The sequence below is a fragment of the Schistocerca americana genome, chromosome 11 (genome assembly GCF_021461395.2).
Source record: "Schistocerca americana isolate TAMUIC-IGC-003095 chromosome 11, iqSchAmer2.1, whole genome shotgun sequence".
Taxonomy (NCBI): Eukaryota; Metazoa; Arthropoda; class Insecta; order Orthoptera; family Acrididae; genus Schistocerca; species Schistocerca americana.
This window is the reverse complement of record NC_060129.1, coordinates 78240137-78264311: the sequence shown is the minus strand read 5'-3', so window position 1 is coordinate 78264311 and position 24175 is coordinate 78240137. Positions and strand designations below refer to the sequence as shown.

General features: G+C 40.1%; 1 protein-coding gene across 2 annotated transcripts in view; it reads right to left on the bottom strand.

The window, feature by feature from the left end:
- Nucleotides 1-24175, bottom strand: part of LOC124553715 (zinc finger protein 93-like) — a 70560-nt gene that overhangs the window by 10623 nt on the left and 35762 nt on the right. The window contains exons 4-6 of one of the 2 annotated variants that reach the window (XM_047127614.1): nt 16361-16587; nt 7956-7993; nt 4330-5337 (exon numbers count right to left, since the gene is read on the bottom strand). In XM_047127614.1, coding sequence (XP_046983570.1) covers nt 4330-4394 — 65 coding nt within the window. In that variant the 5' untranslated portion in view covers nt 4395-5337; nt 7956-7993; nt 16361-16587. The remainder of the gene's footprint in view (nt 1-4329; nt 5338-7955; nt 7994-16360; nt 16588-24175) is intronic. The other variant, XM_047127615.1, reaches the window with a different exon arrangement.

Here is a 24175-nt window from a genome sequence, read left to right as displayed (position 1 = left end):
AACATATTACCACAAATTATTGAGAAGTAATCTATTGATGTCACAGAGGAATATAGAGGAATTACAGAAAAGTTCTGAACTGAAGGTGTTCCTCACAGAGCAAGTCCTAAGACATTGAGGGAACAGGGCATTGTTGAATTGGCTCAGTTTCTCAACAAAGCCCAATTATTGGGCGAACACACACACACACACACACTTTTCTATGCAATCAGGAAAGTAAACCTCAAACCATGCAGTAGTGTGACATGAATGCAAGGAAACATATCCAGATAGGTGAAGGTGTTATTCTTGAGAATCTTCCATTCAAACTTTGTATCTCTGGATACAATTTCTGTGGCCCTTGAACAAAACTGCAAGAGTTCCCAGCTTATGGTGAGAAAGGATTTGAAGTATTGGACAATACATGCAAAGAACGTTTACACTATAAATAAAGATTATCATATTGCAGACCAAATATTCACTTTTATTTATTTATCGTGTCAAAAGTGTATATAAGTGATATACTTCACTATCCCCCACAGAGATCTGCTGGAGTGAAGTACTTTTCTTTTAATTTAGACCAATGTTCTCTCCGTGTGAATGACATTACATCACAACTTTAAATGATGCAGAGATTTGTTTACTGCAAAGTTTAGCTATTGAGCCATAGCTGAAGGTGAATTTTGGGAGGTAAAATAAGAAGGGCATGCCCCTTGACATAGCAAATATTCACTGATGAGGCTAGACAGATAAGTCAAGGGAAGGATATTGGTATAGGACAACGTATCACTGCATTAGTGGTTGATAAGGCAATCTACTCTATCTACATCTATCTACATCTATACTCCGCGAGCCACCTTACGGTGTGTGGCGGAGGGTACTTATTGTACCACTATCTGATCCCCCCTTCCCTGTTCCATTCACGAATTGTGCGTGGGAAGAACGACTGCTTGTAAGTCTCCGTATTTGCTCTAATTTCTCGGATCTTTTCGTTGTGATCATTACGCGAGATATATGTGGGCGGTAGTAATATGTTGCCCATCTCTTCCCGGAATGTGCTCTCTCGTAATTTCGATAATAAACCTCTCCGTATTGCGTAACGCCTTTCTTGAAGTGTCCGCCACTGGAGCTTGTTCAGCATCTCCGTAACGCTCTCGCGCTGACTAAATGTCCCCATGACGAATCGCGCTGCTTTTCGCTGGATCATGTCTATCTCTTCTATTAATCCAACCTGGTAAGGGTCCCATACTGATGAGCAATACTCAAGAATCGGACGAACAAGCATTTTGTAAGCTACTTCTTTCGTCGATGAGTCACATTTTCTTAGAATTCTTCCTATGAATCTCAACCTGGCGCCTGCTTTTCCCACTATTTGTTTTATGTGATCATTCCACTTCAGATCGCAATGTGTGTCAAACTGAAGTTGGGTACTGGAATAACTTTCAAACGAATAATGAAAGCAGTTTGTCACACACTAAAGTAGAAGAAAAGACCTATGAGACGTTTAAGAAATTGTATCTAATTAGTGGTGACTGGCAAAATGTGCTTTGAACCAGAAAGGAAGAAGGAAACGACTTGTTAAAATGCCCAGGGTCCTACCAATACCAAAGACATCTGGCTGAAGAGTTCTGCTTCTAATCCCTCCATTTGCTGGGCTTACAGCCACTGGTTGACGACTTGCAGGGGGAGGGGGGAGCCACTGCCATATCTCAAGCAGTAAAGATTCCGAAAATGCTGAAAAGCAATTACAAGAAGCTGAAATGCATGATATGACCATGGAAGCTATCGGCAAAGGCCTATATTTAAAACCATTCAAGAAAAGGGTCTCAGTGACTTAAGGCTGTCTGAAGAACTGTGTTATTACCTCACTGACAGAAACCAAGTGTACAATTTAAGGCAGTACCAAAACTTAATTCATACCTCCAGAAATACTTCTGCCTCATATTTATCCTAAAAACTGCATAAAAACAAGCAGTACACAAATCTCTGCATCATTTAAAGTTGTGATTAATGTCATTCACACTGAAAGAACATTGGTCTAAATTAAAAAGAAAAGTACTTTCCTCCAAAAGATCTCAGCAGAGGGTAGTGCATTATATCACTGATTGGTCTAGGAATATAAAAAGCATAGCTTATGTCACTGAATTAATAATAAATATGGAGCAGGGGAGTTGCAACAATACCTCCTGGGTACTGTTTGATGATTTATATGTATACAAAAAACAATTTGTTTAAGGATTTGAGCTACATGCAAATGTTAATATGTTCTCATCAGTTAAAAGCAGAAATATTGTGGACTTTAGTAATAAATGTTCAATAGCACAGCTAGTAGGTTTCTTGAAGGGACACGTGATGGTGCACAATACCGATAAAATTTATGAGTCAAATCAACCAGTCGACATACTGCCAGTCAGTACAATTTATGTAGAGAGTAATATCGCAACGACTTTTGTACCTTGACGACATATTAGTACATATTATATACGCATTTTTTCCTACAGTAGGTCCTGCTTATAAAATTGAAGCCAATGAAGTCCAAGATGAACACAGACTGCCACACAAAGCCAAGGTGATGAAGGGTTCGAACCCATTGGGACATTGGCAGGTACCACAAAGTTTATCTCTTGAGTCATAGCCGAAAGTGAACTTCGGGAGGTAACATAAGAAGGGCATGCCACATATGGTGGGCAAGGCAGTCATTGAAAAAGTGGGGCCGTGTGCAGTGGCCACGCCATTTGAGGCGCCATGTCATGGGTTGTGCTGGAGGTTCGAGTCCTCCCTCGGGCATCGGTGTGTGTGTGTGTGTGTGTGTGTGTGTGTGTGTGTGTGTGTGTGTGTGTGTGTGTGTGTGTGTGTGTCATTCTTAGCGTACGTTTGTTTAAGTAGTGTATAAGTCCAGGAACTGATGACCTCAGCAATTTGGTCCCTTACGATTTCTCGCACATTTGAACATTTTTTGGAAAAGTGGGCATATGATGGGTGGCTAGGCATGACAGAAGAACAGGACATATATCCACTGAGAAAGATATCAAGCTGGTATGACAGTGGTGCCCCAGTAGCTTCAGAGTAGACTCTCAACCGGGCTAGTGTAAAAGGCGTCAGTGGCCAAGCATATTCCACAATGGTGGACTATGTTAAGGAGGTATCAGTACAAATGGAGGAAGGTATTCTGATCCACTATCCGTGAATAACAGGGTTTATGGCTATAGCAAAGAGGGTGAAGCTCAGGCAGATTCCTGGACACCGCTTTCCTATGGATACGGGTGTCTGACAGGGCTGAACCCACATGTACTGTGAAATTTCAGTCCTTTAAAAATTCATTAAGGAATTGGAGCAGGTGGCCTCAGAAGCCCACCAGTCCTCCAGCTGATGTAGGCTTTCTCCAAATCAAAGAATATAGCCACAGCCTCGTTTTTCTGCAGGAAACCATTCATGGTATTCGTTGAAAAACTGACGAGATGGATGACAGCCAAACAGTGCATTCCAAATCCTCACTGTGCAGCGGTCAGGAGATAGCGAGAATTGGCCTGCCAAACCAGCCGTCCATGAATCATATGTTCCACCACCTTGCAAACACAGCTGGTGAGAGAAACAGATGGTAGCTAGAAGGGAGGTATTTGTCCTTACTGGGCTTAGGTATGGGTATAAGAGTGGCTTCATGCCAGCAACTGGGAAATGTGCCTTTTGCCCAAATGTGACTGTATATACAAAGGAGAAAATGCTTTCCCATGAGATAAAGGTGTTGCAGCATCTGAATGTGATCATCGTCTAGTACTGGGGCAGAAGACTGGGATGAATTAAGAGCACGGTCTTGCTGCCTCATAGTAAAGGTGAGATTGTAGCATTCACTATTCTGAGAGGACAAAGTATCAGTTAACCCCCCTCCACTCATTGCTGAGGGAGGAAGGTGGGGTGATAGTGCGTAGAGCTATAAATATCCGCAAAGTAGTGGCCCTAGGTGATGGAGATAGCAATAGGGGCCAATAACATCATCCGTCATGGTCATACCAGAAATCAAGGAATGGAGCTTGGTTGCAGAGAGTGAACAGATGTTGCCCCATACCACGAAAGAGGGAGTGAAACTGTTAAAAGAAAGAGTAAATGAAATCCAGCTAGCTCTTTTGGTACTATGATGAATGCGATGACACTGTGCATGCAACTGTTTATAATGAATAGAGTTCACCATCACAGGATGATTGTTAAAACTGTGGAGAGCATGTCTCTGCATGCGAATCACATCATCGTACATATCAGTCCACCTAAGGAGTGGGACACATTGAGGTAACATGAAGTGGAAGGTATGGAACATTCTGTGGCAATAATAAGGATAACATTTGTAAGATACTTTACCTGCTCATCACAGCTGGGGAAATGTTGGTCGAAGGTTGCCAGAAAGAGGTAATGCCTCCACTCATCCTTAGAAAGCTACCAACTGTGTCTATAATCAGTTGTAGCAGTCAGTCTGAAATGTGTGTGCTCCATTTTAACTGAGAAGGTCTGACAAGAGGGAACCTCTTGGAGACGTTCTCAAAAGGCCTGGAGGGTGACAGTAGGCATTACAGTCACTAAGCAGCAAAATGGGGTGAGGGAGCAGCTGATCAATGTGCTGAATTAAGTCTCCCCTGGTGACAGTGAATGATGGAGGGCAGTAGACATTAAAAAGAGAAATGTGAAACGATGAAGGAAAATGCAGACTGCAACAGCTTTCAGCTAGATATTCCATGAGATGCTTTGGTTACAATCATCATCCTGCAAGACCAGTATGTCTCCGCCATGAGATTGACTGCTGTCCTTGGGATGGGGAATATCAAAGTGGACTGAAAGGAAATGTGGGAGGCCGCCAGGACACAATTTTGTTTCTTGGAAGCAGAAAAGAAGTGGACTTTGCGTTCCTCATTATTCGATCTAATGCTTGCTATGTTCCATTTGGGAAGAGTCATAACAGGGATTGGGGAGGAGGGGACGAATGGTAGTCACCTCCATGGCTGCTGAGCGCCAGCCTTCAAAGACACACTGCTACATTGTGCAGAGGCTGGAGGCATCAGCATTCTCCGTGGGTCAGCCTGCCGATTCCAAGGGAGAAAAATTGTGGGTGGTGTGCACCACCCAAAGGGAGGCCAACTGTATGAGGGTATCATGCGGTGGGCCGTTGAAAAGGATCTCTAAGTCTGGGAAGGACAAAACAATTTGCCTTTCTTTGATTTCTTAGAGCCTTGTTGGCAGTCGATGACTGATGTGTGTTGGCTGGAGGAATGTAGAATGTCTTCGCAGGAGTATTCCTCTTCTCCTCTCTGGCCTGCCAGTGGTGTAGCAGGTGATTTTGTAGTCGGGGTGAAAATCTGGCAGCTTGCTGCACACCTGCAGGAGAAGAAGATCATGATACTAATGCGATACTCGGTAATTTCACAACTGCAGTTCTGAACTGGAGGTCAGAAGTCTGCATGGCTACATTCTTTGTGAAATAACAATGCACAGCAAGAACGATACTAAAATAAAGGGCTCTTGACTAGCTAACAATGTGCAAGAGACAGGATATGGTAGTTTTTCCTTGATCTTTATCTTCCAGATGGCCCACTCATCGAGGTACACGAGCCATTCATGGGATGAGGTGGCATGGTCGCCATTAGAATTGATACAGTGGAGAGAAGGAGGTGAGAAACCACCCTCGTGAACACCTCTACCACAAGTAGCACATTTGGCCATGTTTCGACAGGGCATGCGAGTGTGGTTATAATGTTGACACTGGCAGCGACACATCTATTTTTGACGCATGATCAGACTGTGATGACCGCATGATGTTGTTGTTTGTTCGGTTCAGAGACTGGTTTGATGCAGCTCTCCATGCTACACTATCTTGTGCAAGCTTCTTCATCTCCGAGTAACTACTGCAACCTACATCCTTCTGAATCCGTTTAGTATATTCATGCCTTGATCTCCCTCTACGATTTTTACCCTACATGCTTCCCTCCGTAACAAAACTGATGATCCCTTGATGCCTCAGAACATGTCCTAGCAACTGATCCCATCTTCATACCCTGCCTTAATCTTTGAGGGAAGTATTACTCAATCAAATGACAGAAAAAAGTGCATGTGTGCACTAGGTTTGCATCAACCTATTTCATTACCCAATGGACTGCAGTAATAAACTGATCAGATAAATGCGGATTTTTCCCTCGATCAGACCCTCAAAGAGCTGAGTGCAAGTAACAGCACATGATGAATTCTGCATACAATGGTGCTCAACACCAACAGGATATCCATGAAGGAGCGAAGCTGTTAGCAGAGTTTGGGCTTAAACTCACAACTGGTATCCAGAAGAAAAGTCGCAATACGTAATCGAGAATGAGGTTTCACAGAGCTGTGGTGCAGTGGTTGGCACACTAGACTCGCATTGATGGTTTAAACCCATATTTGGCCATCCTGATTTAGGTTTTCTGTGATCTTCTCTGCATTGCTTCAGGCAAATGCCGGAATGGTTCCTTTGAAAGGGGACAGCTGAGTTCCATCCCCATCTTGTCTTAACCCGATGGGACCGATGACCTCGCTGTTTTGTCCCCTTCTCCCAGATCAACCAACCTACCTCTTGACCTGGGGCTGGCAATTACGCACTACCCTGTTGCCTATTATGTATCAAATGGCTGGGCTGGCCTTTAGGAATGCACAGGGAGGAAGAAGAAACAAAGAAACCCAAACACCAAACTGGAGGAAGGAAGGGAGAGGGGAGAGGGAGAACGAAGAGAGAAAGGAAAAACGAATCATGGACTGTTCCGATGTCAGGCTATTGAAACACATTCCTGAAACTAACCAAAACATGTACCCCAAGGACAGGGGAAAAGAACAGCAGGACAGATATTCAGCACAGAAAAGGAAGAGGTGCTGCAAAGACTATGAATCCTGTGGCACCCAAGCACACTCAAAGTGTGGTGAGCCCCCAGGGAGAGGGAGGGGGGGATTTTTATTTCAATTCTATGAAAACATACTTTCCTCCTATGACCTACACGTAACGACCAGTATAAATTTGATCACCATGGTCGGGTGAAACACTGGCCTTTCGTTTTGTTTCTGAAACACTAATGGTCATTGGGCTTCAAAACAAATAGGCAATGGCTCTTGAAATAGGTCTTTTAGGCTTTTTAGGGAATTTCTCTCTGGCAGATTTTCGAAAGTGACATCATACAGGTGCCCTCAAGACTATGCGACAGATATACAATATTACTGTCTCTAGAATCAATGAGGATTCATCACTTACATCTTCACAACCTTACTGAAACTCTCCTCACATATTTAAGGTACTTCTTGATGATGAGCTGTAAACCGTAAATACTACAAGCTTGTGTGTTTCCTGAGCATGACTGCAGCACATTGAAAGAGCTGTTCAACACTATATTCTTTAATATACCATGGTAGTGAATTAACTACAGTCTTGTTCTACAGTAGTACAACATTAGCTTGTGTCCATGAAGATAAATCTATTGAATTTCAGTAATTTTCATGTGATGTTCTGCATTAAGCACACTACAGCTGCTGACTTCCACATGAACTTTCATTTTCCGGTATGCATATTGTAAGTTTGTTCAAATGGCTCTGAGCACTATGGGACTCAACATCTGAGGTCATCAGTCCCCTAGAACTTAGAACTACTTAAACCTAACTAACCTAAGGACATCACACACATCCATGCCTGAGGCAGGATTCGAACCTGCGACCTTAGCAGTCACGCGGTTCCGGACTGAAGCGCCTAGAACTGCACGGCCACCGCAGCTGGTTATTGTAAGTTGGTTCTATTTATTTAGAAATGAACACACAATTGCTCTTGTAGAGAATAGCATTACTGACCATACTGCCTTGTTACATTGTAGCTTGTCTGTAACACTAAATAATTACAGAAGTGCATTTCATATCTGAATTACTTCCACATACAGTAAGTAAAAATTTATGTTACTCAAAAAGTTCCACTGCATATAATGAAAACTTACCTCTCACTATTTGATGCATACTTTGTTGAGGTTGCCACCTGAAATATTTCAAAAAATGTCCAGTGATTCACAACTGATGAGAGTAAATAAATAAAATTCTATTAACACCTACCAACATCTGATTGGTCAATCAGTTGCTGTATGTGATGTTTAAAAATTGCATTAAAGATAACATGATAAACTGTTGCAGTTATTGAAACAGTGTGTCAGTAAGAATTCCCACTTCATTTCCACCCTATGTTTTTGGTCCTGTAAATAATTATGCAAGCCAGTGGTTCAGTTTTACCATACCTCCCACTAGATGATTCAAAAGAAAAGTGGCCGAAGACATTTTTCATCTGTCATGCACTTACACCTTACAGAAAATTTTCATTTCCTCATTTCATTACGAAAATTGTTATTGACAGAGAGGTGAATCCATCATAACAAGTGATCCATTTGGACCTTCGTGTTCTTGGCAGCTGACAAACAACTTGCAAAGGTGAGGAGTGTCTTCTAAACCCAGCTATAAAACTGAAACCCAAAATAAAGTACGGGCTTGGAACATTAAATATACAAATACTAATAAATGTTGGCAAACTGAAAATACTGTTGGATATTGTAAATTTACTACAAATTAAAATATTAGCATTAAAAAATATCAGATACACAGAAGAAATCCCACTTTCTGGTAACTGTAGATTTTTCACAGGGAAAACAGAGACGAAATTCATAGAGCTATGCCAACACTATGCTCTGAATTCATAAATGGAAAATCTGTATTACAATCAGTTACAAATTTTTCAGTGTCTTCAGAAACACTTTCCCTGTAACATTTCAATATGTAAATGACAGACAATAATTAATGGACACACACACACCAATAAATCAGGATAACAAGAACAATGGAGAAAGTAAAACATTTTTGAGAACAATGTTGAGAAGAATCTGATGAAGTACCACAGAAAGAGTATAAAAATTTCATTACATTTTAATCCTCGAACTGGTTGACAATGGAGATTAAAACATTTTCTGTCTTCATTGCCATTAAATGTATTTGTTCACTAATGGGATTTTGACTATTATGCCATTCTCAAGTGACACCCCACTAAGAAGTAAGTCAAGTTACTAAATGTCACACCTGGTGCATGGGGAGTACAAATTAAAAAGGGCAGTAGGACATAACTTTGACAGACATTATTACATGAAATGCTACGTCATTTTGTAGGCATATAGACGGCAAACACTCCCGTCTTTTTATGAATATGGAATTTGCAAACATGGTTAACACAAGGAAAGTGGTGTCTGAAAAGGAATTATGATGCACTCCGACAACACAATGAGCTGTCACTTGAGAATGGTACAACTCCAAAATAACAATTTTGAATAAATATATTGACTAACAGTCCAGGAAGAAAATGTATTCATTTATAAATTTCTGCCTAACTATGGATGTAAGAAAAATGGAAAACTGGTAGGAAAAAGACTTTAGAAAATTTAGAAAAGTTGTTGGCAGCTAACACACACACACACACACACACACACACACACACACACACACAAAGTTTTTGCGTTCAATGCCTATTAGCTGTACAACTTCTAACAGTTTTCGGACGACAGGAGACAATGTGGTACTGGGGTTCAAGACTCTCACATTTCTCACAGTTGACTCGCATATTACATGCAGCCAGTCTTCTCGGGTCAGACGGCTGCATCTATATTCACAAACCCTTCTTCTCCGAAGACTATATCTGGTTAAAGGAATTTCAAAATCGACTCCTTTTCTACTCTTGAAATAATTCTGCACTTTCAGGTTACTTTTTGTTCAACTCTGTTATATTTTCGTCTCCACAGTAAAACAACACAAGTTTCACACAAGCATTCAACTCTCGCAAGTCAAACCTGTCTTGGACCATAAGATATTAACAGATAAAAGTACAATATGTTTGGTTTAATAACCACTATAGAACCAGTTCTTGCTTCTCTTTAGTTCAACACACAATTCATTTGTTCACAACAATACAGTCGTTACACCATCAAGGAATAGAGCATGCTTGCTCCTTATACTGGACATACAGCTTACACGGCACACAATGCAAACACTTGTCCGAGTTGATCGACCGTCACTATTGCAGTATTCTTCCGATACATGTCCATTCTGTACGCACAGAAACCGGTGGCGAGGTGGACACATCTCCACACTCTCATTCTCGTACTTAAAATATCGGGTGTTTGAGATGGTGGGAAGCCGAGTGTCTCTAAATCATACACTGAAATTCTCGAGGCACTGCTAACTGTGATCGAAGCCTATGGCTATGTAACAAAACACTGATTTGCTGAATTGCTCTTGAGGTTCCAAAATAGTTTTATGTGTGTATAAGACCCACAAATTACTCTTGGGTCATCAGAATTGTTATTTCTGTTTTGATGTAATGTAACTTCGTTTAAACTGTACGTAGATTTGTAGTAAATGGATTACAATTACATAATTTTTAATAATCCACTGCCAGTTATTTCTATATTACACACTTATCATAACTAATGCTTTTTACAAAATACTTTTGAGTGCTACTGTAGTGGGACTGTATCTCCCACAGCGAGATGAACGAAGCAGATAATGAACAACAGTATCAGCATACAACCACTGTTTTGTTATGCAGATTGCTATAGGCTATCTGATGCCCCTATGGACAGCAGCAGGAATCCTTAACTACAGTGTGTGATGTGAGCTCTGCCAATCAAATCATAACTCATTCAAAGAAGAGAACTACCGTATCCTATGGACTATAAAATGCTATGGACTAAGACACACAATTTTCAAGCAACATTAAAATTTTTTTTTACCATTTCTATTGTTAGACTGCAAAGCATTACTAAAAAAAAATTCTTAGTTTATGAAACTGAATAGTTCTTTATAATTCCTGAAAATTGTCATCTCAATTTTCTCTATTTTATCTTCCTCTACATTATTGTTTTTCTCTTCTTATTTAGATGATCTTCACTGAAATCGAGAGCATTACTTATGTTGCATTTCTTGAAAGATTTGACAATTATCTCTTCCCTCACTCTAGGCCATGATTGTTTACCCACTGACACTTGCTTGATTGCAGGCCATTTTAAAGCTCTGTTCAGCATAAATTCATGTTGCGTTTCATCTATTTGTTCCAGTCTGTTAGCAAATACACTTTCAATAGTTTATTTATTGAGACACCAAGAAGTTGCAACTGTCAAGTAAGTCCTCCTGGAATAACTGAAAGCTCTGTACTTGTCTCAATTTCTCTTTTCATGTAGAATTTTTCAAATGCCTGCTAAACTGATCTAGCACAAGAGTACTCTTCTTCAATAAAGCACCTTTCCTTCTCTCCCACACTGTTAATCCTAAATTTCATACCAGCCTTGTCTATCCAACACCTTTCATGTACACGAACAACTGCTGGCAGTATTTCAGAAGGTTTTGGCGTTATTTTGTACTAAAAAATGATCAATGGGTTAAGTTTAGTACCATTAGCACAACACAAAAAGACAACAGTGCAGTGCAATTTTTCATGTCAACTTCTTTTTATAGTTATATATAAAAACAAAGATGAGGTGACTTACCGAACAAAAGCGCTGGCAGGTCGATAGACACACAAACAAACACAAACATACACACAAAATTCAAGCTTTCGCAACAAACTGTTGCCTCATCAGGAAAGAGGGGGATAGTTACATTTTTAGCATTTTTACATTTTTAGCACCTTTCATGGCAACAGTTCTGTTACTCAGCACATCAAATGTCAGAAAAGTTTTGTCCGTATTTGCTATTTCACATAGTTCTGCACAGGTTATCTTTTGAGCTGAATAATAAAGCAATGTAACAACAGTATTCTCTCTTCATACTCTTGTGGCATTCTCTGAGGTGTTTGGGTATTTGTTTGCATCCAAAGTCCACGAAGTTTCATAAACCTGTAACACCAACAAACTCCACCCTTTAAGTCTGTTGAATACCACTTTAGCACTACCTTATGACCATGTATTTCAATTATTTTTGTATTAATTCCAATGTCATGTTGATGGTGCCCTTGAATCCATTTCAATATATCATTATCTACTTGGGTTCATTTTGCATTAGTCATCTATGAAGGGAGTACTATACGTAAGGTTCCCAATGAGCTACATCCTTGAGGGTAGGTGCTAGGCAAAATCCAACAACAGTGCCATGTGCAGTGGTTCCCTCACTCTTGAGCTCCCCGTTCACGATTCGCTATGTCCCTCAGTGTTGGCTTGGCAGCCATCAGAGATGGAAGTGGTGATCGCTGCACCTGTCAAGTGCAAGGTTCAAGCAGTAATCCAATTTCTCCATGCAAGATAGTTACCGCCCATCAAAATTCATCAGCCACTGACTGAGGTTTATGGTGAGGAGTGCATGTTCATTCATCATGTCCACAAATGGTGCAGGGCTTCTGCTGAGGGTCACACGGAAGTTCACGATGAAGAACGCAGTAGAAGACCTCAGGTTTCAGACGCGATTGTCCATAAGATCAACAGTGAGGTGCTCAAAGATCGGAGCATCACTGTTCGTGAACTTCTTGAACATATTCCTGAAGCTTCCCACAGCACAAATTAAAGAACTTTCATAGAAACGTTGGGTTATCACAAGGGGTGTGCTCGCAGGGTCCCCTGGATAATGACTGATGGATACAGGAGCAACGCCTTGACTGTGCTCACAAGTTTCTTCAACAATGAGAAGGCTGTCCAGTCTTCTATCTTTTGGATGCATTCCTCCACTCATTTCTGCCATCTGTCTCTCGGTCTTCCTCTTGGTCTCTTTCCTTACAGTTTCATCTCGTGTAACCTCCTGGGTATCCTCTTCTCCTCCATTTGCTTAACATGCCCATACCATATAAGTCTTGATTTCTCTACCTCCTCCCGTAATGGTCCTCTCTTCAATCGTTCCCCATCAATTGTTATTCCAGTTGTTCCTCTCTCCTCTGTTCTTGTTGTGATAATTATCTCACTCTTACTTATACTAAATTTCATCCCATATTTTTGTACTGTTCATTCCCATATGTCCAACTGGTCTTGTACTTCCTCCTCCTTATCCCAAATCATCATATCATCTGTAAATACTACAGCTTTCATCTTTCCTTCACCAATTACTTGTGCTACTGTGCTCATTATATCATACATCACTACAATAAAGAGTAATGGTGAAGATGCACCTCCCTGCCTCAAGCCATTCTTCTGTTCAATCCAAGATGATCTCTCTCCTCTCGCTTTCACACAGCTCATACTTCCATGGTACATTTCTCTTATCCTCCAAATAATCTCTTTTGCTACTCCTCTGCTCTCCAGAACTTTCCACACACTGCTTCTATGTATAATATCACACGCTTTTTCAATGTTCAGGATGGTCAGAAGTAGATCTATTCCATATTCATAAAGCTGCTCCAGCAGTTCTCTTACAGCATAAATTAGACCCACAGTGGACATTCCTGTTCTGAAACCATGTTGTTGTTCTCTCATCCTTCCTTCTAATTTTGTCCGAATTCGTGCTTCAAAAATTTCCTCAAAAATTTTGCACAATGACTCATCAATGCTATCCCCCAATACTGCTTGCACTATTTTCTATTTTTCTTCTTAAAGAGTGGGACAATTATTCCCTTCTTCCAGTCTTCTGGGATCATCATCTGTCTCCAAACAATTTTCATTACTCGAGATAGCCATTGTATCCCCACCTCCCCTGCTGCTCTCACCATCTCTACAGTTAGCTTATCCAGACTTGGTGACTTCCATCCCTCCATCTTGCCCTATGCCTCTTCCACTTCTCCCCATGTAAGGTCTCATATTACACCTTTTTCGAACCTTCACTATCCTCATCCATCATTCTGGTCCACTGTTCCATCCACTTTCTTCTCTCCTCTGCCACCACTCTTTTTGCTTCTTTCTTTCTTGATACTCTTCTCTTGTCTCTACTGTTCTCTTCTGGAACCAGGTATTTAGTTGAATTTACAGCCTTTAGATCTGAGTGATTTACCATGTAACCAAAATTTAATGGATTCCTTTAAGCACTCATGTGGATGAGCTCACACTTTTCACTATTTAGAGTCAACTGCTCATTTTTGCACCATGGAGGTAACTTTTCCATACTATTTTGCAATTTTTTTTCATCTTCTGATGACTTTACTAGATGATAAGTGACCGCATAATTTGCAAAGAACCTAAGACTGCTGCTCAGATTGTCTCCTAAATTGTTGACATAGATAAGGAACAGCAAAGGACATATAACACTACCCTGGGAAATGCCAGCAATTGCATCCGCTTTACTCGATGACTTTCTGTCAATTACTACGAACTGTGAACACCCTGACAGGAAATCATAAATCCAGTTTCATAACATACGATATTCCACAAGCATGCAATTTGACTAGGAGCTGGTTGTTAGGTACTATGTCAAAAGATTTCTGGATCTAAAAATACAATATCAATTTTAAATACTTTGTCTATAGCGCTCAACACTGTGTGAGTAAAGAGCTAGTTGTGTTTCACAAGAACCATGTTATCTAAATCCATGTTGACTATATGCCAATTGACCATTCTCTTATGTTTGAAAACAATAACACAATATATGTTCCAAAAACCTGCTGTATATTAATTTTAATCATATGGGGCTGTAATTTAGTGGACCATTCTTACTGCCTTTCTTGAACATTGGTGTGACCTGTGCAACTTTACAGTCGTTGGGTCCAGATCTTTCATCGAGTGAGCAGGTGTATATGATTGTTAAGTATGGAGATATTGCATCAGCATGCTGTGAAAGGAACCTAACTGGTATACAGCCAGGATCTGAAGATGTGCTTTTAATAAGTGATTTAAGTTACTTCACTACTTCGGGAATATCTACCTCTAAGTTTCCAGAATGAGATTTTCACTCTGCAGCAGAGCGTGCATTGATATGAAACTTCCTGGCAGATTAAAACTGTGTGCCCGACCGAGACTCGAACTCGGGACCTTTGCCTTTCGCGGGCAATTGCTCTACATCTGAGCTACCGAAGCACGACTCACGCCCGGTACTCACAGCTTTACTTCTGCCAGTACTTTTTTACCTCTAAGTTATTCATGTTGGCAGCTGTTCTTGATTAAAATTCTGGAATATTTACTTCACCTCTTTGGTGAAAGAATTTCTGAAGGCTGTGTTCAGCAACTCTGCTTTAGTAGCACTAACATTGATAGTATTTCCATTACTATCATGCAGAGAAGGCATTGACTGTGTTTTGTTGCTAATATACTTTACATATGACCAATGTCTCTCTGGATTTTCTGTCAGGTTTGAAAACAAAGTGTTGTTGTGGAAACTATTATAAGCACCACACACTGAAGTCTGTGCTCAATTTCACACTTCTGTAAAAGATAGCCAGTCTTGTACATTTTACATTCGTTTACTTTTGGCATGCTTTTTTCATTGTTTCTGCAACAGTGTTTCACCCATTGCATCACACTGACCTGTCTCGTCACACAAAATAAGGTGATACTGGGCTTACATGTATTCCACTTCTCTGCCATTTACATCACTTATTATGGTTCACAGTTTTGCCGTCATCATCTTGGGGCATGCTGCACACAATTGCTTCTGAATGGTTTAGTTTACAGAACGAATAGTGTACTATTTTAACAACATTATTGTATATATACTCTCAAGCTACACACACACACACACACACACACACACACACACACACACACACACAAAACCTAAATGAATAACCTAATCAAATTCAGAATTATTATGAAATGAAGTTACCTAATTTTGATCTTTATTTTAATCGTGCCAATCACGTTAAGAACAGCGCATCTCCTGCAAAATGTACTTCACTGTAACAGTGCCAGCAGTAAATTCCAAGGAAATTAACACCCAATGGCAATGTTAATAGCTAAATAGTGCTATACTAGTACTTTAACATCACACTCATTCATTCAATTACACTGCATTTGTGAATTGCAACATAAGAATGTTCCAAACAAAGAAATCTCTGTCACCAGTTACAGGTTAGAGACACCCTTTTACACAATGAATAAAACATAAAAGCAATGACAAAACAGTATTTCACAAACCTTTTACTCCCTCAACAGTATAGTAATTGATGCTCTAACATCATGCAGATCCACTGCGACAGAGTGAGAGAATTTGTCCATGTGCATGTTTAAAAGCTGTACTTTCAGTTGGTTGTAAATGCAAAATATTAGAATTATGGCCAAAATTTCCAAGCTGAATCAATTTCAGGGCCGATAACTTGCAAGTACCATATTTTACGGATTGTAAGACGGTATGGACTGTAATATGCACGTTAATTTTTAAGAACTTTTTTTAAATTATCATTTTCACCACTTTCAATAATAGATTGCAAATCCAGACTGAAAAAGTCCTTAATTTATGAAACCAAACTGACCTTTAAAACCCCCGATTATCATACTTCCCGTTGTTCTTCATGATCGTCCTCTTAATACCCAAGATATTCACCACCACCATTGAGAGCATTACTTATGCCAAACTTCTTGAAAGATTTAACAATGTCGCCTCTCACTCTACACCACAACTGTTTTATACACAGACACACTTCTTTGATTGTAGGTCATTTAACAGCTGCCTTTAGTGTGAATTCATGTTGGGTTTCATCTGTAACATAATGATTGTATTCAGTCACAAAATTTGCCAGAGTGGAAGTGAGTTGCAACAGAGCCAGCCACAGGCAGGGGAGGGTGTTATTCGTTGCAAAGCAAAACACGGCCAACTGCCTGTTCGACCACAAGACAGAACAGCCCACCCTGAGTCAAATTGGAGAAAATTGATGGCCACCATCAGCTGCATCGCCGTGCTACCATCACAGTCACAGCCAGAGATGTCACTGACAGCAATATTCAAGTGACACCACACTCAGCCCCCTCCTTGTACTATCAGCAATACTGCACATCTATTGTTTTGCAGGAGGGGCAACCAGATGCCTCCACCAATCTGTTCCTTATGTACTATAGCTGAGGGCTGGAAAAATGGAATCAACTGACCAAATCTAATGTCACCCTCACATGTATCATTTTAAGAAGGGAACAATTTGGGGTAATAACTTAATAAAATACAGAAAGTGTGAAACAATTTTGGATAGGATAAGGAAAATTAATGGATGTATCTACAAAATAGGGCAGGATGCTGCAGTGAATTACATTATTTTGCTAGAAGCTGAGCAGATGGTCCTCTATGGCTTTTTAAGATGGTTGCATCCGAAAATGTAAAAATTTGTGTAGAAAGGTGTCCAAAAGATTTGCCAACAGCAGTGCAGTTAGCTATTGAGTGAGAAGATATCTATTAGTTGACTGGAATGCAGGAAAAATTGACAGCATTTGCAGAATATATATAAAGTTTCAGGTGTGGACGAACAGGGCACATAAGGAGACACTGTCAGCCACCTCAGGGTAATATGAATAAAGTAAGAGAAAGTACTAGTTCTAGAAATACAGAACCAGGCAGCAATAAGGTGCTAAATACCAATGCGAACTCCAGGTCCATGTACGGTTGTTTCCAGTAAGACTGGATGCTATGAAACTGTATGCAGAGGCGGCTTGTGCAAAAAAGGAATAGTAGGAACAAAGGGTTGCATGATATTACTGGATGCAGGGGTGCTTGTGTCAGTCACCAGTAGTGATCTGGTGAAATATAAGCAATGGGACCCACCACGGTACAAATTGTGTAGAGTTGGGGATAAAGATGTCACACTATTAGGATCGGTGGATGTAGACTTTTGCCTCGATATGGCTCAATTTGAACAATGAGTAGAAATTGTGACTCTCATGAGTGATGGCTATTGCATGATTCTGGGATTAGACTTCTTACATCAGCACTGTGCAATAATCAATCTTTAGCAACATAAGGTGGAACTGGATGGAAATTGTTTCAGTACAGTGAAGCCATTGCCAGTGTAGCGATATCATGAGGGGAGTCTGTAGCAAAAGATGAACCAATTAAACCATGTACAACCACACTAAGGCCTGACTTGCACAATAATGTACATAAGGTTACTGGGAAATTTCTTTAGGTCAGTGTTGAGTCTAGCTTGCCAGTACGAATTTTGTGGGTGGTGGAACCATTAGAAAAGAATGAAGTATATAAAGAGTGAAAAAAGGTACCTGCTTCTATCAATAGTGCAGACAACATAGGATTAACAAAGCGGTTGTTAATTGTTAAGATGACATCTCGGAGGAAAAATGGGGCATGTGGGGTATCAGCCGTGGATAATTGTCGTACACTGTTGAAATAGCATTATGAGAAAAACTGAAGCACCTGGAAGGAAGCTACAAGCAACAGATGAAAAAATTACTTTGGAATTTAAGGTTTTTATTTTTCCAAAAGGGCCACTACCAGCTACACTTATTACATAGCACCACATATCAATGGGAAATGAATCACCATACAGAATACCCAAGCACTTCCTGCCAATTTTAGAGCAATTTAATGGTCAACAACTGAAAGATGGAATAACTGAAGAAAGTAATAGTCCATGGGGAGGGGGGGGGGGGGGGGGGAGGAATAGTCACCGTAAAAAAAAAAAAAAAAAAAAAAAAAATTTACACAGGATGACACTCAGAAAGAATGGTTTTGCTTTGATTATAGACACCCATGTGAGAAAACCATAATGGGTACCCACCCCTTCCCAAACATCACAGAAACCTTGGATAGTTTAGAGCAATGCAAATAGTTTTCAATGATGGATTTGAAGAGTGGTTATCACCAGATAGAGGTTGCACCACAGGATCAACCCACAACAATAGTTTTGGCACCCTACGGACAATACCAATTTATAAGGATGAGATTCAGATTAAAAACTGCACCTGAAATGGTTTCAGAGATTGCTGAATGGAGTACTAAGAGGTCTGAAATCACTGCAATGCTTAGTGTATTTCGATGATGTATTCAACTATGGGAGTGCCATGGAACAGCATACGCAGCAATTAAGGGAAGTATTCCAAAGGCTAAAATCAATGAAATTGAGTATGGAAAAGTGTAATTTTGTGATGGAAGAGTTTGCATACCTAGGTCATACCACAAGTAAAAGACGGTGTTAAGACAGATGCAGGATTAGTTAAAGCTGTACATGAATTTCCTGTACCAGAATCTGTAAGGGAGTTGCAATTATTCCTGGGACTTGAGAACTATTACTGCCGGTTCGTAAAACGACTTACGAATACTGCACTTGTTTGAAACAATTGTTAAAAAATGGTACTGCGTTTGAGTGGTCAGAAGAATGCCAGCATGCTTCTGCGGAGCTAAAAGAAGCTTTAACATCTAGTCTGATACTGATATTCTGAATTTCAATAGAGAATTTGTTTTATCATGTGATGCATCAAACATGCACTTGGCTGTATGTTGTCACAAGAGGTACAAGGCGTAGAACATCCAGTAGCTTACGAAAATTCTGCAGAAAGAAATTATTGTGCAACAGAGAAAGATTTACCATATGTTACCATGCCTTATTTATGGAATCACATATATCAAATGTTAACTGTACAGTAAAAAGATTAGAGTAATAAGAGATAATGTGGCATCAAAATGGTTGTTGGGGTTATAGGATCCTTCCGGTAGGTTGGCACAATGGGCAGTAAGATGAAGTGAATTTGAATTAGAAGTTATACATAAACCTGGGAAAAAGCACAGAAATGCAGATAGCTTACGCAGAAAAGTAGCAATATCACATATTAATCAAAATAGCAGAGAACTACAAAATGAAGCAAAAGTCTTTGATAGGGAAGTAGTACTGACAAAAGGTTGCAGTCCATGGAAGACAGTGTTTGGTAAGCATGAGGGAAAGTAGCAGAGCTACAGGAGGCTATGTGGTAGCCTGTACGAGGTTAGCTAGCAGTAAGATTGTTGCTGCCAGAGCTGTATTCAGAGGGTCTAAGTACAATACCAAAGCAAATACCACTGGAGATGAGGTTGGCTTTAAAACCCGAGCACAAATCTCGCTCTTTTGTTTCAGAGTAGTATCAGTGAGAATTGATCGAGAAAAAGTTTCTAGTTTAATTTCTACACCAGTAGCAGGTAAACAAGCACATCAAGATTGTTACATAGTTCATGCATAGCCCGTCAGGTGGCAAATGCTGAAGAAATCTGTAAGAGTAAAAATGCAGTGACTGTCATTAACTGCAAATGACAGGTAAAGGTACGTACAAATGAAGGAAGCAAAGTTACTAGACTGCCACCATGTAGATGACACAGTCTGTCCAAATATGGTAATAAGAGAGGGGCAGGATTTCTGCACAGTAAAATTGTTAATGGAACAAAAGATGTAAGAGAATGCAACAAAGAAGTGATTGAGCCACAGTTGTACTTTCAGCTGGACGAGGTGCATTGGTTGTACTCTAGCTCTGACAATATGGTGGTAGTGGCCACTTGGTTTTGAGCAGGGGAAGCTTATGTCAGCAAGGTGGCTAGAATTAAAAGGGAGTGGTTTGTTATTAAATGGAATGGGGCTGACTTCTGTCTGCCCACCATGATTCCAGGGACAGCTCACCAGTATATTTTGCAGCTGCATTTGTACTGGCCACAGGAGCCCTTGAAAGTGCTACCGGCTACAAATCTAACCAGCTTAAATCAAGTGCCAGAATTAATGCAGCCTATACAGATGCTTCTGAACCAGCAGGGAGGACGAGTCTCTCAGAAAACCTTACTGCAGCATTTAAATTCATATAGGGAAAACCCTTACTGGGGGACAATACAGACAGCCACTGCATTGGCAAATGTTCTGCTGAGTGTAGTCCTTGTTTTAGTACATAGAAGATGAAGCACAGGACTGAACTTGGACCCGGCCATAGTTGAGGTTCCAATGGACTGGATGTCCTGAGCATTAAAAGCAGCAGAAGGAAGCCAAATGAACAAATGGGTACCAATAAGAATAACTGGTTCATTTTCACTTATAAGATGGGTATAGAGAGATGTGATTGTGCAACAAGCCTAGTAATGAAATAAGTTCCATGGTGTCTGCGTAAAGAAGCACGGTAAGGGACCCTGTGGAAACGTGCAAGATTACGTGCTAAATGATTACTGTCTCAGCATCACTGCCTATGCCATTGGCCTGTGACACCTGGAGCAACATTCCAGAATGCAGTACAGGGTCCGCTGTTCGACGATAAGATATGTAATGAGGGAGCTGCCTGGTTGCTGGAGCAAGTTCACGGCCATCATCAGCTATGCCACTGCACTGTCATCATGACTCCAGCTGGAGACGTCACTGACAGCAGCATTTGTGTGATGCCATTCTCTTTGTGCTGTCAGCAATGCTGGATATCTATTGTTTCACACGAGAGGCAACTGGACACCTCCACCAAGTTGTCCCTGATGTACTACAGATGTGGGCCAGAATAAAGAAATTAATTGAACAAATCTACTGTTGTCCTAATGTTTCATTTCATCTCCACAGGTGACAACCAAGGGGACATTCAATACATCCATCATCCATTTGTTCCATTCCCCTCTCACATACACTTTAAATCATTTATTTCTTAAACCAACAGGTTGCAACTGTGAAGTGAGTCCTCCCAGAATAACTGCAACCTCTGAAATTCCCTGTTGCAATTTCTCTTTCACAGAATTTTTCAAATGACTACAAGACTGATCTAGCACAAAAAGAGAATTCTTCTTCAATAAAGCACCTTTCCTTCTCTCTCACACACTATTACTCCATAATTCCTGTTGTAACTGCAACCGGAACGGTTGCGGGGTTGAAGTGACAGAAAGTGCGGCAGGATCCGCAGAGCGGGCCACGAACAACAACACACCGGGAGAGGACGGATATGACCAACGAAGGACAGAATGAACAACAACAAGATCGAAACAACGGAGTCACAAGGAAACCTAACAAACACATCCACTCGTGCACAGAACAAGAAAGTAAGTAAGCTATCTAACGCAAGGCGATGTGTCCAGAGACGTACAAAAGATTAGACTCACTGGCTGAGTAAGAGGCAGGTGCTTAAATACTCTATGGGGGGCGTCGATATTGGCCACTGGAACCATGTGTTCCACTGTGGCGCCCCACACTAAATGCAGTCCAGGAGGCGCACGCCGCCACAGCGCAGAGATCTCTAGGGGTCTTCGATGTCCATGACGTCTGGCGGGGATTCAAAATCCGCGGCGCGCGGTACCAGAATTTCATAACGGCCTTGTCCATCCAATCCTTGTCATATACGTGAACAACAGCTGGTGGTATTTCAGATGGTTTTCGCACTTTGTGCTTGAAAATGACCACTTGATTGAGCTTTGTTCAATCCGCACAACATGAAAGCTCAACAGTGTACTGTATTTTTTCATGTCCACTTGTTTTATAGTTACACTTTTAGCACCTATAATGGCAACAGTTCTGTTACTCAGCACATCAAATGTCAGAGGAGCTTTGTCCATATTTTCTCTTCACTTTCTTGTGACTTTTTCCAAGGTTTTTTTGGTTTTGGTTCACATGCTATGTCCATGATGCTTCATAAACCTGTATCCCCAACCAACTTCACCATTAAAATATGTCAAGTTCCACTTTAGTACTAGCTTACAAGCATGTATTTGAATTATTTCTATATTAACACCAATGGCATTTTAACGGTGTCCTTGAATCCATTTCAATAGGACAGCATCTCGTTTTTGTCATTTTAAATTCGGTCCTCTGTTAGCATATTTAGCCTTCTCAATTTTTTTCCAATTCTTTTTTACTAGCCCACCAATTGCAAATGGCTTTCCTTTGTTGGTGGAGGCCCAAAATGCTACATACCTGCTCCGTTTCCATGTTCTGCATGTGCTATTACTTTCAATTTATAGCCTGCATCATATGAGTACCTTTCATTTTTTTCCTTTACAGACCTACATTAAAGAGCCAAAGAAACTGGAACACCTGCCTAATATCATGTATGCAGAAGTGCTGCAATATGACATGGCATGTACTCCACTAATGTCTGAAGTAGTGCTGGAAGACATTGACACCATAAGAACTTACATTCAGGTCAAGCTTATTACTGTTATTTCAAACTATCTTTATTTTCTACCTTAAGTAATCATAATAATCTGTCACAACCACCCTGAAGTTTGAAATTACCAAGCATCTTGTTGTAACTGAGGATCCATCCCATCAAAGATGTGCGGGCTATTCAGAAGTGTAAAACGATTTTTTTTTCTTTTCTTGTGAAGAATCAGATGCTGCAGATGAAGACACACTGGCACAGGTGTTGGCATAGATGTGTATGTTCATCTAATAATCCTGGAGTGCTTGTCACTGCAGACATTTTAAATGAGAAAGGTATAAAATGATTTCTATGGCATCTCTGAAAATGGAGAAGTTAAGGTAATGTTTTAGAAATCCATTTCGAAAGACTAGAACTTATTCACGTAACTCAAAAGTGGTAACACCCCTTTTGTTAGACCTGAATACATTTTAGCAATAATAAATTATACAATTATTATTCAAAAGAGCAATTTATGTCATTACCTACATCTTTGGAGTTGGGACCTATGACCATATAGAAAGATAAATCTGTATTTAAATTGTATAATTTATGTATACCTTCAGTTTTGTGGAGTACCAAAAGTTACAACAAGAATTGTGAGTCCTGTATGGAACCAAGGGTGTTCCAAATGAGACCAGTTTGTAATATTTATTTTCAAGATTTTGAGGTTTAGGCACAATTATTGCATGGAAGATCGTAATTCAAATAATTTCTAGAATCTCTATATTCTTGTGTGGCGCTAGGTACTTTTCATGTCCTGTATGAAACATTTCATTTTCTGCTTAAAACATAATTTTTAAGGATTCTTTCGTAAGTTATCTTTAATTTCACACAATCAATTGTCTGAATGTGTTATCAATTATTTAGAAAAGGAACTATTACTATAACAAATAATGAACCTTATTTTCCAAAAGCCTGGTTGCCCAATAGGAAACATTGAATTGGTCTTTACTCAGTCGAATTTTACTTTTGATGCAACTGACCTTTAACGAGTAAGCCTACAGTTTTATTTCATTATGAACTCCTTTTATATCTGTCCACTAAACTACCAGGTGAATTGATCATGCCACAAATCCAAATTATTTCTATCATTAATTGGTGAATATTGAGTGCTTCAGTCATTTCTACAATGAGGCAAACACATTTATTAACCAATTTAGAGGTTCTGTCAATTCTTACAAAACTACTTTTTTAGAAACTTTGCTCATTTTTGATAACCTACAAAATATTTT